The sequence below is a fragment of the Sinocyclocheilus anshuiensis genome, unplaced genomic scaffold (genome assembly GCF_001515605.1).
Source record: "Sinocyclocheilus anshuiensis isolate Anshui unplaced genomic scaffold, SAMN03320099.WGS_v1.1 scaffold961, whole genome shotgun sequence".
Classification (NCBI taxonomy): domain Eukaryota; kingdom Metazoa; phylum Chordata; class Actinopteri; order Cypriniformes; family Cyprinidae; genus Sinocyclocheilus; species Sinocyclocheilus anshuiensis.
The window spans coordinates 264852-280385 of record NW_015557049.1 but is presented as its reverse complement, the minus strand read 5'-3'; the positions used below and the strand labels follow the sequence as shown (position 1 = coordinate 280385).

Here is a 15534-nt window from a genome sequence, read left to right as displayed (position 1 = left end):
GTGTGTGTGTGTGTGTGTGTGTGTGTGTGTGTGTGTGTGTGTGTGTGTGTGGAGGCAGGCTACTTATGCAACTGCGCAGCAAAATAACAAGTCTAATATTATAACCTATAATTAAAGAGAGAGGGAAATTAGTTATTTAAGAGTTCAAAAACTGATCTTTTAACAGTCAGTGGCACCGTAACAAATTTCAATGTTTGTGTGTGTGCTGTGGGGTCTTCAGATTTCTAATTCCGATTCAACAGGTCACCTTTGTTTCAAATCGCACATATTTCTTCTCTTGTTCTACCTGCTCCGTCTTTTCCACCCTACAGCCAAATCCCAGTCAAGGTGTGATTTATGGGGACGCGGTAACACATGGGACGTCAGAGCCAATCATCATTCATCTCTAAAGGAGGAACAGCTCACGGTTGAGCTCCCATGGGCAGCACCCCGAGCAGAACAGGCCAGAGGAGAGCAGAAGAAACCATCGTCATTCTGGCTATGCAGTACATTTGCAGTACCCAACATGAAAATCATATTCTCTAGTTTTTAGAAAAACAGGCAATTTATTAAGAAATATTCCAATTGTTTCTTCATTTGTTCACTTACTAATTAATATTTAAAAAAAAAAAAAAAAGATTTCTTGAGAATATTGGTTTCCTGTTTGGAGTCCTGAGTGCACAATATCACTTTCCATCCAGTTAGCAAAATCCCTTAACTAACATAAACCAGTTCCTTAATGACATCATCATACAGGAAGTGACATCATTTTGGAGGGAAAACCAGCATTAGCATCACTAAGTATAGAGCGCTGTGCTGCAGTGACGAGACATTTTTGTAGGCCAGTCTGGAAGTTAGCATCACCCTGGTTCCCTCAACAAAAAGTCAAGAAGATTTTTTTTTTACTGGATTTTAGATTATTGCAGAAAATAAGTTCTGTGACCAACAGAAGTTTATGTTTCCTGTACCTTTTGCTCATTGTGATTCTTCACAAATTACACAACTTTTATACATTTTGAAGCCAACCGCCAGAAGTAAAAAGCTAAATGTAGTCTAGGGTATAAACAAACTACACCACAGTCACATGACTTCAACGTCATCAACACTAAGCCAACTCTTTTAGGCTTTTTTTAAAAAACATGTGCTTGAAAGTTTGAGTTAGAATAACTCTCAAGAGGCTGTATAAGCAGACTAATGAGTAGATGAGTTCACCTGTTTGGTCTGATGATGTGTAATGTCCCTAACAACCTCTGTAGTCCCATTTAGACACTTGTTAGCAACCATTTTCAAGACACGTGAAAGCTTTAAAAAATCAAATCAAATCAAATCCCAAAGCGGTTTTACTGATGTATTTAATATCACAGAATAAAACATGAAAATATCCTGAGCTTGTGTTTACCACAGACCGTCTTTCAGGCGATTGACTTTAGTACGATTGAACCAGAAGTGCTAAAATGCAAACTCCTTTCCATGTTTTGGCCAACAAAAATACATCATCCCTGCAGCAGTCTATTAGAAATTTGACAAATTCTGGTTTTGTGGCTTTAGCTGGTTTGTCTCACTTTAAAATATTTCACACTTACTGAGTGAAATCTCAGAAATTGGTAAGATAGACTATTAAAAAAAAAAAAATAATGAACTTATGCACAGCTAATTGTAGCACTTTATGCCCATCTTTTTAGGCATCCTTCCTATTAATCGTGTAAATAATCAACCTGTTGAAAGTTTTCCAGCTTAACCACAGACTTCTGAAAGTCTGTTAAACCCACAGAGTTCCAAATGTACTGCATAACAGGAAAGACCCTGAAAAACATCAAAGAATCAAAGAGGAGAGGAGTTTCATTGATGAATGCACATATCCTCTATAGCAAAGCCTCATGGGTCAGAGACAGAGCCTGCAAGCTAACATACATAGCTAACACATACCCACAACTTTCCCCAAACAAACAACAGCTATCAGCAATCCGTGCGGTTGAGAGCTGGAATATTCTCTCTGTGAGGGAGCTTTCACAATGACTGATCTTAATCATTAATTTGGCTCTTTTGTTCTGCCCTGCGGTGCACCGCACGCTGCTCACGTTACACTTTTCTGTGTGTAAGCACAGCTCAGCACCTGTGGGCGGCATGAACAGGTTTTACTGTGTGGGCCGTGTGTGTGTGTGTGTGTGTGTGTGTGTGAGTGTGTGTGTGATATAACACCAGTGTTCATGCCGACCCAGGTACAGAGGAGAGAGCAGAGCTGTACTCTTCCAGAGACTAATGTATAAGATTATATTAGAACTTGAAATAATAATGGAGTTTTTTTTTTTTTCACTTTACCATGACAGCTTCCTGAGGTGTTTAACAATTTAAAATTGAATTGAAAAAAAAATGATCAGGCTGGAGCAGTAGGAGCTATGTGGATTGGTATATGAAAATGTCCGTACGTGTTACTGTCAGAAGAAACTAATGCCTTGCGGGCAGTGCACATGCTTTGGCACATCGCACAGTGGTGCCTGTATATGCGGGTGAATCTGTTTCGGGTCATTTTCCAATTTGGGAGATAATTGTTTTGTTTTGTTTGGCAGCAAGAGAAAAAAAACCCGCAACTTGCATTAAAACCAAACAGCCAAACAACAGTGTTAAAAGTTGGCTGAACCATTTTATAGACCTGATGCTTGCTTACATGCCTTTCAGCAAATTAGCTGAGATGATGTTACACCTCCTAATTAATATTCATGATGACAAGGTTTACATTGTGTTTCCTCAACTCTTCAGATAGTTCCTACACTCCTGAATGTCTACTACCCATTTAAGGTAAAAAAAAAAAATACCATAGAAATAATGCTAATAAAAAGCAAACTACACAGTTTGTTCACTGTGTGGTATAAACGTCAGGGTTAACAGCTGGTGTATCAAAAAAAAAAAAAAAAAAAAGTTAATTTGCTAAATCCTAGCTGTTTATTTCAAAAATGACATTGCATAATATGTGACTTAAAGAATTGAGATGTGGCTTTGAAATGTGAGACCATCTGGCAAATTAAGCAGTTAAAAGGAAACCTAATTAGATAAAACTCTTCTGAATTTGTATGATAATAATTTAAGATCATTTAGCGAACTCTGTAATTCAATAAAAAAAATTCTCAACCAAACAGAATTACAAAAATTAAATATTTTCCTTCAACATATATCCCTGAAATATATAAGCTTATTTTTATTACTGTAATGAAACCACATATTTTACTTTTGAGAGTTTGTTTTATTATCTATATTAACCAGTGTAACATTTAAATAATATAGCATTATTTTTCACATTATACTAAAAATAATGAGATGTTTTCCATTATGGCAATATGAACTAGAAGGTGAAATGCGCATTATTGTCATAATGTCACTATGTCACGCACACACACACAAATATTGAATAGTCCTAAAAAACTGGCTTCATTTTCTTTAAGCAAAATGTAATATTTTATGTCTTTTTGGTATGAAATATGACCAGGACATGTTCTTGACAGGTTTCACCGAGTAAGAATAAAGGTTTTGCCATTTTTAATATTCAGAACAAGAAGGTCAAATCTTCAATCTATCAAAAATCACTATGCCCTGAAAATGTGATGGGGATTCAGGTCTTTGACTCAAGAAATTATTCTATACAAGACTGTGTGACATGAAGCACTGTGCATGTGAGGTCATTTTTAAGGACGGTTACTGGTTGTAATAGTATATATTATTTTTTATTTTATTTTTCATGAATTGTTCTTGTCCAGATCTAAATAATTCTTTGATAATTGTATATCTTATAGTTTCTGAGGATGATTGTTGTGGATCTGTCTCATGCCTAGAGTAACCATGGACATTGTATTTTTGCTCTCTGGAAGGAAGGCCAAATGAACAGTGTTTTATTGTGTTTTACAGTGTTTATTTTTACTATAAATATCTTTATAGTATTTTAATTTAATTCATTATCTATATATAATCATCTAGTCGTATTCATATATTCTTATTTGCTCATATACTACTCTTCATATTTATCTTTACTTTACATTTATATTGATATTTCACATATATATTGTTTTTGACTTGCTGCATGTCTCTGTAGATATAATAAGCATAATGTTGTGTAAAGGGCAATGTTGAAGTTTCATAATTTTTTCTGGTACCAGGGAGAGCTTCTCTCTGCTGGAGTGTCTGTATCTTCAGGCAGGGTTAGCTGACAAGGAGCTGCTGCCATGGACACTGAATGTGGTTTTGATGTATGCTTTGGAACATTGCAGATGACGCTTGAGGTGGCTGGTAGTTTTCTTCCCTAGCTCATAATAAAAAATAAAATAAAATAAAAATAAGCTATTTTTTTTTTAATTTTCACTTAAACTGTTTCCACAAAAGCTTTCATTTTTTGTGAAATAACGGCAGCAGTGATGTAGTCTATATTTATCCATCGTACAGAAGAAGTGTTTCCTTCTATCTTCATAGACTTTATGTCAGTGAAACATTGTGAGACAGTCAGTCAGCATTAGGCCTCACAGTAAAAAAATAATAAAATAACATTTTTTTGGGTGAATCTATTTAAAATATGTCCAGGTCATATTTGAAAAATAAATAAATAAAAAAAATAAAAATAATAAATAATAAGAAACAGTATTTTTTTCTTTTTCTTCTTCTTTTTTTTTTTTTTTTTTTTTTTAAGTTTCCACCCACTGCCAGCAATTTTTTTTTGATTGTTTATTTATTATAGAACAAATAAGTTTTTTTTTTTTTTTTTTTTTTTTTTTTTTTTTTTTTTTTTTTTTTACAAAAAAAGTTTCCAGCTTTGTTTAAAAAAATATTGTAGAAACTTAATTTTCTGTAAAGTTGCTTTGCAACGATTTGTATCGTGAAAAGCGATATACAAATAAACTTGAATTGAATTGAAAAAAGTCATATAGTCATGTTCGATTATATGGAAATACAATAATAGAAATACAATGCCACAATAATATAATGTATTTCAATTACACTGCTGTTCAAAAGTTAGTATCATAAGTAGTTTCCCCCTCCCTTTTTTCTGAAAGAAATTAATACTTTAGAAAGGACACAATAAATTGGTCAAAAAGTGACAAAAAACTGGAGTAATAAAGCTGAAAATTCAGCTTTGTATCACAGAAATAAATTATATTGCCAATAATTGCAGAAATTTTATTAGATAAGCTGAAACGTTGACATTGTGAGTGTGTTGACCTAAGTTGTGTATATGTGCGCGAATGTGTAATTTATTTATTTATTTATTTGTATTATATTATATTATATTATTTATTTATATTTATGGACAAATGGTTTTGACTATGTCCTTGATATGGAAATTAAACTCAAATAAAATGTTGATCACAAAAAAGAGAGAAATAAATTACATTTTAAAATATATTCAAATAGAAAATAGTTATTTTAAATTGTAATAACATTTCACATTATTCCTCTTTTGTACCGTATTTTTGATGAAATAAATGCAGCTTTGGTGAGATAAAAAGAATTCTTTCAAAAACATTAAAACAAACTTGATCAGTACTGTATGTCCATTCAGAAGCAAATATTGATAACATGATTAATCAACCATAATATGCATTTTTAAAGCATAGATTAAACCATATATCTTCCTGCATTACAGTAATGAGAATGATATTTTATCAATTCATCTGGTGGGTTTTGAGGGGGATGGTGTTCTGGACAACTGCCCTGTCTCTCTCTCTGTCTCTCAAGAGTCTGGCGCTGGGCCTTTTCCTGTCTGTGTGCATGCATTCACACCCATCATGTGCCAAGATCAGCATTCAGGAGGAGACCCGAGGCCTGCCGCACCTTCAGAGGGCTGCACGAGGTGAGAAGAAGCCAGAGCTGTCAGAGCTGGGCCCCGGGCCCAATCCCCTGCAGCCCACTACAGCTGCTGCCTCCACCATCAGCAACCCCACAATGGTGCGGCATCTCTCCTGCACGCGCACAGTCCTGGCACATCTTACTCACTGACAGTTCATCTCTAAAACCTTCCTGTTGTAATGGAGTTAAAGGAATAATTCAAATTCTGTCATCATTTACTCACCCTCATGTCATTTTTCAAACCGTTTGATATTCTGTCTGTATTATTAAAAGCTCAAAGAAGAACGAAAAAGCACCATAAAAGATCATAAAAAGAGTTGATTTGTGCTTCCAAGTCTTCCGAAGTCAAGATTTAAATATAATTATTTTAGTCATTATTTTCACCTCCAGTGAACTCTAAACCCTATAAAGCCTGCAGTAGCATATTTGATATGCAAATTTCTAAAACTCTATGAATTATCATCATGATCAAACCTCTGCTGAAAAGCCTGTTGTACACAATCTACTACATGCCTTCTCTTGTCAGACTGAGAGTTGAGTTCATACCTTTTTAGCAAATAAAAGGCCTTTTAGTATAATTTTAAAATGCCCACCTTCAGGTTGTGGTACATGTGTCTTTTTGCTGTGACATCTTTACTGATTTTTTATAAAGTAAACTTTTATATTTTAAGTAATATTTCAAGATGAACAGTTACTGGACTGAAGGAACTTGGATTTACTTGATTGTCTATACATAATGTATCAAACAAATCAAGGTAAAATGTGAGTATCAGATATGATACATCATATTTTTGAGGAAAGTTGGTTTATCTCTAAATCATTGTACTGCATTGCATTATATGTTTTGCCCCCACAATAAAAACTACAGAGCTTTGATCATAAAACTAAGCATTTAAATATAATTTTACTAAGACATATTATTGTGAGATATAGAGAGACAACTGATATCTATATGCATTTTATGTAAGTAACTTAGTCTGCTATAATATATTTAAAAAAAAAACGACTATTATAAAAGAATCTAATTGACTTTTGGCTAGATAAATATCAGCCATATTAGCTTCGTTTGGGCTTCTGAATCGTGTCTGAGTTTTAGATTTTGTCTAAATAATTTGTTCTCTTTTTTTCACAAACCAGGCATCACTTTTCTCATGAATGTTTACCAAGAAGAGCTAGAGAGTATAGATTTGTATGACTTCAAACTTTGCATTGTATGGATTACTTATATACATTTATGATACTTTTTCACCCTTTTTGAACTTAAAACAAAGTCCCCACTCTTTTGAAGTGCATGGAATAGAGTGACCAAAACAATACTTTAAATGTTCTCCATTTGTGTTCAACAGAAGAAAGTAAGTCTTGGAAAAACATAAGGATGATTAAATAAGATTGGTTTAAGGTCAGTTCTCAGTGCTGTTTCATTACTCACAGGTTTTTGTCTTTTCCTTTGCTTTAAGACTCACGAAACAAAACAATCTGAACGTTGACGGGTAATGTGGGCTTTTAGTCACCTACATCTACATGAAGGGATATAATGAAGTTCATTACTGAAGCATCAAGGCTGAGAGGTGTGTTTTTGTGCTGTCACTGATCGTACAGACCTGTTTTGTCCACGCTCTCCTTTTGTTTGCATTTCCCCTTGGTAACAGAAACGTCATCGATAGCGATGTCTCCCTCAAAGCCGTTTCCACGGATACCTTCGAACACCACCTGACCAAGAAAAACACAAAGAAAAATCTTAATAGAAAAAAAAAAAACATTCCTAACATTTATTTGTTCATATCATCTAACATTTAAGGAAAAATAAGAGATAATATTAAGAACTACACTTCTTTAAAAGTACATCCATAAATACAAACTACAAAAGACCCTTCACAAAGACCGCCCCCAGTTACTGTTGCTATGTTCGACAAGCCATGCCGCTCTCATGCCACACATCATGTTCTCACATCAACACACAAAATACATCACGGAGCAAAGAGAAATCTGACAAACATGCCGACAGACAAGACGGAGCAGGTTACTTCTCATATGAAACAAAGTCTTAGCTTTCAAATTTTGTCATTTTTTGAGAAATTCAAACAATAAATACAGTTTTGTGGCTCTTTAATGTGTCGTGACAGATCGCTGTAGCGCCTCAGTTCAAGCGGCACATGAACTGAACATCTTTTCATAGGTACTTAAACCACGAAATAAACATGAATGATCATCAGAAGGTATTTTATTTAAAACGCGGAAAAACGTCAATACGCACCATTTTTCAAGTTCAAGTACACCAACATTAATCTACTCTCCTGTCTGGTTTGTCGGACAAAATAGTGGATTCGGCGTTATGATTGGTCAGATCGCCTGTCAATCAAGCTCCCAAGCGAAAGGTCAATTCTGCAGCTTGGAACAGCAGGAACTGAACTGGAGTTTGAACACCATTCTCAATATGATTCTGAATTCTGAATGACACAAGACCCAAGTCACAATTAAACGTTTTTGCACTACATAGCACATTAAAAATAACACAGTACTATATCAAACATTTGTACAGGAAGAACAAAAGAATAGCAAATCGGCCTATAAAATCAAAATAATAAGGTTCCTCCCACATTCTTTGCTGGTATTTATTTCCTTCCCATGTAAGCTGTGTTTGACTGACAGCTTAATTACAGCAGCTCTGAAGCTCACTGCAGAGACCTAATCAGATCCATGTCAAAGCCACGTTCAGTCTAACTAGAGTTTACAGAATTACCCCCTCCCCAGACAAACACACACCTCTGAACCCCAACTGGCGGACTAACGCACAAGTGATTGAAATTTATAAATTAGCAAAAATGAACACAGCGTCTCAATACATTTAATCCACCCACAGCCCCTTAAAACAGATCTGAAGCAATTTACATACTCTGAAACTTTGCAGAATGGCTCTGTATTTTAGCTTTAAGTTTAGGAGAACTTTTGCATATGGACACAAGTTGGAGAGCTTTTATGGACACAGGAAAGAGTATGGATGCCAGGGCTATTATTGTTAACTAGATGGAAAACTGAAATAGTTTAAGCACTTAAATTACTAATAAATAAAAAAATTATAAAATAAAAAAAATAAAAAACTGAACTAAAACTGTAAAAAAAATAACAATAGTAATATTTAAACAATAAATAAAACAATAAATGAAAAATAGTATGAAAAAAATATAAAGATAAAAGCTAATATTTTCTCCGTATTTACCCCTAAATAGTACATATTAGTATTTTAAAAGTACATATTAGCACCTAAAATGTACAATTAGTAGGTGAATTCAGGTTGATTGAACCTTTTGAAAGGGTACCGCCCCAGTGACAGTTTTGTACTTTTTTCTTAGATTGTATTATCATTTCAACATGATTTTGTATTCAGCCTAAAAAACACTTCCTAGATTGGTTCACACACTTAACCAGGTGAAGATAGCATACTTTGCTAAGTGCACACACTCTTGACCTGTGTGCTTTTACACACACACACACACACACACACACACGTACAGCATCACTCCCGCTCCCACGATGCCCAAATGAACGAGTGACTCTGAATCATAAATAACAGAGGCTGAACGGGATCAAGGGATGAGGGCAGATGGGTAATTTGATTTGTCTTGTGTGTGTAAAACAGTCTCTCTGTCTGTGCTAATTGGCTGTGGGGCCACAGTAGACGCCGGGTGACACGACATCATTAGGACAATGTCAAGCAGCGCTCCATAAGAATATCTGCTCACCTGAATATATATTCATGCATTACAAGCCCAGACTCTCAAACACACAGAGAATGCATTTAACTCACAGTACATTTCCAGAATTTCAAGGTCATTGTATGCATAAAAACATGCTCAAAGGGCAAACACAAACATGCAAAACATGCACAAAGAGATCTCGCCGTAGTCGGTTGTAGCAGTAATTGGTAGGTGAGGCGATGTGTGTGTTTTCTTTCTGTTCGTTAATGCAAATGGTTTCCTCTAACGGGCAGAGCATGGTTGACTTTAGTGGGTTGAGCTCATTAAGAGTATGACAGACCATTCACCTCTCACACATGAGCTTAGGTGCCAGCAGAGACAGAAATAAACAATTATGCGTGGCGTCTCAGAGGCGTAGGCATGCAGACACCTCCCCAGCTCCATGTTCATTAGATTAGGTGAGGATAGAGAGCAGCGTGCAGGAACGGGGGAGAGATGGAGGTGAAGCAGAACTTAAAGAAACAGTTCAACCAAATTCTGTCTCTCTAGATTTTGTGTAACGTTACACAGAATGCTGTTGCTGCTCTTTTCTATACAAAGACAAAATATAAAGACCAGGGGCTGTCAAAAAGCACCTGGAAAAAATTGTCTAAATGAATTGTGCTTATGATTTTCAATGAATAAGAACTTAAATTTTGGTTCGTTCACCACATAAGACTATTGTATGGCTTCAAAAGACATCACACGTACAGTACATTTATTTATTTAGCAGATTTATGCATATTTATCCAAAGCAACTTGCAAAAAAGGAGTAAACAAAAATGCAGTTAATCCAAAATCCTATTATATAAAAACCCTAGATTGTTCAGAGAAATACACACTTCTTTTATATATCAAGAAAAAATTATGCACTAGCATGCAATAGTTTGGTGTCACTAAGATTTTCAAAACATTTTCAGACTTTTAAACTGCTACAAATTATTCCTATTTCAAATAAATGCTATTCTTTTGAACATTGTTCAAAGCTCAAAACTTAACCAAATCAGCATATTAGAATGAGTTCTGAAGGATCATGTCACACTGAAAACTGGAGTAATGATGCTGAAAAGTCAACTTTGCATCACAGAAATAAATTACATGTTAAAATCTGTTGAAATATAAAACAGCTATTATAAATTGTAATAATATTTCACAATTTTACAGTTTTACGACATTTTTCATCAAATAAATGCAGCCTTAGTAAGCACAAGATATTTGTTTCAAAAACATTAAAAAAAAAATCATAATCATTCCAAACTTCTGACCAGTCAAATACTGGTGGCATACAGAGGACAATTTTTCACATAATAACTGACTTTGACAAGATTTGTTTGAGTTCATTTTAAAAACTCTTGACTTTTGATTTCAGACTACAAATCTGAGCACAGTTTGACACACTTAAGATCTCTTTTTCTCCATTTAATCTCATCACTGTCTAAGACAGTGGTTCTCAAACTTTTTTGGTCATGCCCCCCTTTAAACCTATAAAAAAATCTTGCGCCTCTTCAGTGAAGCAACAGCAGAGAACCCTGTTTCACAGAGATAGGACGTTGCAAAGGGGAGCAAAATTTCAACAGCTTTCTGACCTATCAGTGGGAACTCCCTCTCCACACCAAGCCAGAATTCACAAAGTGTTTGTGATGGGAACGTTAGCCTCATGCTTGAGTCAGATGTCATCTCAATGAACTGCTCTTCTTCTGAGGAACTCAGATCATCAGGTGCTGGAGCAGTGAATGGATCTCTCACCCAGTCGAACTGCACACTGTTGTCAGGGAAGTATTTCTGAAAATGACCTCTCAGAGCAGAAATGTGTTCCAAAATACATGGGATCACTGTGCTTTCGGTGAGCTTGTTAGTTTTGGAAAAGGTTGTTAGATTTTCAAAAGACTCTGTATTTCCTTGCTCGAGTTTCCTGCCCCACATCTCCAGTTTTCGGATGAATGAACTGACTTGGTCTGCCAGATGTGGTAGGTATTTATCTTTGCCCTGCAGCTGGAGGTTCGGTTGATTAAACTTGGAGAAAATGTCACTGAGATATGCCAGCTTCATTAGAAATTGTTCATTACCAAATTTGCTGGCAAGCTCGTTCATGCCTTCTTCTTGCAGAAGAATTTGAATTTGCTCCCTGAGCTCAAACACTCTGGACAGCACTTTGCCACGGGAGAGCCATCTCGCTTCACTGTGAAACAGCACAGCAGTGTGATCGGCGCCCATCTCCTCACAGAGCGCGGAAAAAAGTCGTGATTTCAGTGGTCTTGTTTTTATGTAGTTGACCGCGATAACAACTTCAGACAAAACATCATTTAACGTAGGGCTTAACTGCCGTGACCAACACACTATTAGATAGATTAAACATAAATGTTCTTTTCTGTAGGCCAGGCCTATATGTTACGATGAAATTAGGTGATGCATGAATTGATATGAATGACATTTTTATTTAACAACTACAATCACAGTACATTAACTGATTTGTTGAACTTCCAACCTCGTAAGCATGTAATAATTATGTTTAAATAAGCCTGGTGTAAACAATATGAAAGTCAGTAACAAATCACACAAACTAAAGTAGATTGCAGAAATATAAAAACAAATCTGTTGCTTTACCACACTACTTTAGGTAATTCAAAGTCACTGTAATAAACATATGTAAACATGTGCACTGCACTTTTTAAACACTGTCTGGTAACTTTAGACCAGTGGTTCTCAAACTTTTTTGGTCATGCCCCCCTTTAAACCTATAAAAAAATCTTGCGCCTCTTCAGTGAAGCAACAGCAGAGAACCCTGTTTCACAGAGATAGGACGTTGCAAAGGGGAGCAAAATTTCAACAGCTTTCTGACCTATCAGTGGGAACTCCCTCTCCACACCAAGCCAGAATTCACAAAGTGTTTGTGATGGGAACGTTAGCCTCATGCTTGAGTCAGATGTCATCTCAATGAACTGCTCTTCTTCTGAGGAACTCAGATCATCAGGTGCTGGAGCAGTGAATGGATCTCTCACCCAGTCGAACTGCACACTGTTGTCAGGGAAGTATTTCTGAAAATGACCTCTCAGAGCAGAAATGTGTTCCAAAATACATGGGATCACTGTGCTTTCGGTGAGCTTGTTAGTTTTGGAAAAGGTTGTTAGATTTTCAAAAGACTCTGTATTTCCTTGCTCGAGTTTCCTGCCCCACATCTCCAGTTTTCGGATGAATGAACTGACTTGGTCTGCCAGATGTGGTAGGTATTTATCTTTGCCCTGCAGCTGGAGGTTCGGTTGATTAAACTTGGAGAAAATGTCACTGAGATATGCCAGCTTCATTAGAAATTGTTCATTACCAAATTTGCTGGCAAGCTCGTTCATGCCTTCTTCTTGCAGAAGAATTTGAATTTGCTCCCTGAGCTCAAACACTCTGGACAGCACTTTGCCACGGGAGAGCCATCTCGCTTCACTGTGAAACAGCACAGCAGTGTGATCGGCGCCCATCTCCTCACAGAGCGCGGAAAAAAGTCGTGATTTCAGTGGTCTTGTTTTTATGTAGTTGACCGCGATAACAACTTCAGACAAAACATCATTTAACGTAGGGCTTAACTGCCGTGATGCAAGTGCTTCCCGATGTATAATGCAGTGCGTCCACTGCGCTTTCGGTGCGACTCTCTTGATGAGCGCTTGCAATCCTCCCCATTTCCCCGCCATAGTCTGTGCGCCGTCCGTGCAAATTCCCAAGCAGTACTCCCATTTAATCCCAGCCTCTGTCAAGTACGAATCAATAATCTTAAAAAGTTCATCAGCCGTTGCTCTTTTTGGGATGTATTTGCAGAATAGTAGATCTTCATTCGGTGACTCGAAATCAACAAATTGCACATACGCTATTAACAAGCTGTCCTTGTTATTATCAGTGGCCTCGTCGACTTGAAGCGCATAGTGCTTTCCTCTAATTTTCTTAATGAGCTGTTCCTCAATGTCATTTGCAATATCGTGAATTCGTCTTGATATGGTGTCATTTGACACTGGGAGTCTTTAATTTCGCGACACTCACCTCATCAAGCATAACTGACACCATATCTATGGCAGCGGGAAGAATCAACTCTTCTGCAATAGTGTGAGATTTCTTGCATTGTGCAACGTGATAGGCAATTTTGTAAGAAGCCAGTTGCGCTTTCGCTGTTGCTGTAGTGGCTTTTACAAAACGTGTTTGCTGCCCACGATATTGATTAAGTTTTCTTTTAAAAAACTCAAGTGGCTTTTGAACATCATTCGGATGCATGGTCTCCATGTGTCTCCTTAATTTTGTGGGTTTCATGCTGTCCGCTGCCAGCGTTTTAAGGCATAGGACACACATAGGTCTTTCCTCCTCACCAACGACATTAACAGTGAAGCCGAGAGCAAGATACGCTTCGTCATATTTTCTGCACTTAGCTTTCGAATGACCTGCCTGGGTCTGTGCAACTTCTATGGCCTTTCTCTTCCCTTTTACAAACTGATCCATCTCCTAACTCTACGTCCGTTGGCTGTTTACTGTTTTTTTTTTTTTTTTCTGCTGATGACCCGCGCCCCCCCTGCGGTGCCTGTGTGCCCCCCCCTGGCGGGCACGCCCCCCACTTTGAGAACCACTGGTCTAAGAGAAGCAAATTAAATAATATAGCTGCAAGCAGCAATGACGAGCCCAAGTCCCCAGTGCCAACGGCACCCTTGTGGCATCAAGAAAACAGTGCACAGCAGGCACATGCATTTACAGTAACCCTCTGGCAGTCTGGTTTTACAGCAATGAAAGGGTTACTCTAGAACAGTGTTTCTCAACCCTGGTTGAGAAACCGCCCCCCAACACTGCACAATTTGTGTGTCTCCCTAATCAAACACACCTAATTCAACTTATGAGCTCATTAGAAGAAACACCAGGACCTGAAATGGGTGTGTCAGATAAGGGAGACATACAAAATGTGCAGTGTTGGGGGTCGCCCAGGACCAGGGTTGAGAAACACTGCTCTAGAATATCCTGAGTGTGAAACAGGCACACACACACACACACACAAAGGGAACAATACATAAAACTTTGGTAACACTTTACAATAAGGTTTCATTTGTTTACATGAATTACATTTATTAGTTAACATGAACAATATTTATATAGCATCTATTAATCTTAGTTAAGTTCCAAATTTACTAATACATTATTAAAATTTAAAGTTGTATCTGTTAACAGTAGTTAATGTACTGTGAGCTAACATGAACATGTACACTTTTATTAACGAATATTAACAAAGATTAATAAATGCTGTAGAAATATATTGTTCATTGTTAGTTCATGTTAATTAATGCATTAACTAATGTTAACAAATGAGACCTTATTGTAAAGTGTTAGCCCTCAGAGTATTACAAAATTATGTTTCCTCACAATTACTTGTTCTCCATATGTAACTTTTTTTTAAAGGGTGGTTCATTGCGATTTCAATTTTTTAACGTTAGATAGTGTGTAATGTTGCTGTTTGAGCATAAACAATATCTGCAAAGTTATGAAGCTGAAAGTTCAATGCAAACAGAGATATCGTCTTTTAAAATTCTGGCAGTTTAATGCCTACAAAAACGGCTGGTAGGGACTACAACAAGTTACTTCCCGGGTTCGTGACATCACAAACCCAGATAAACCCCACCCTCGGGAAAAGGCAGCAAAGGGCCATGCTGCGCTGCTTTAGAGAAGAGGAAGAGAAAACTAGAGGTGCACGTAAAAATCTATTCATATATGAATCACGATTCTGTCTTCTAACGATTCTAATGGATTCACAAGTTTCAAAATCAATGTTCTAAAGCAGCGGCTCTTAATACTGTTTCTCGCGTCCCCCTGCTCTGAAAATGCTCTGCATCTCTTTCTCTCTCTCTCATTCAGCTCAGCTCCAGCAGTGAACTGTTACAATTATACACTTATTTTCACATAGCTATGAGAAGCGTTAAACATGGTTTAGCGTAAAAACAGTTGCCGTACTGTATTAAAGCTTTAATCAGGATAAAACTGTATA

At 36.7% G+C, this 15534-nt stretch overlaps 1 protein-coding gene across 1 annotated transcript in view; it reads right to left on the bottom strand.

Annotated features, from left to right (window-relative positions):
• Positions 1 to 15534, bottom strand: part of mdga1 (MAM domain containing glycosylphosphatidylinositol anchor 1) — a 208393-nt gene that overhangs the window by 3376 nt on the left and 189483 nt on the right. The window contains exon 17 of the mRNA XM_016470885.1: positions 7407 to 7515. Coding sequence (XP_016326371.1) covers positions 7407 to 7515 — 109 coding nt within the window. The remainder of the gene's footprint in view (positions 1 to 7406; positions 7516 to 15534) is intronic.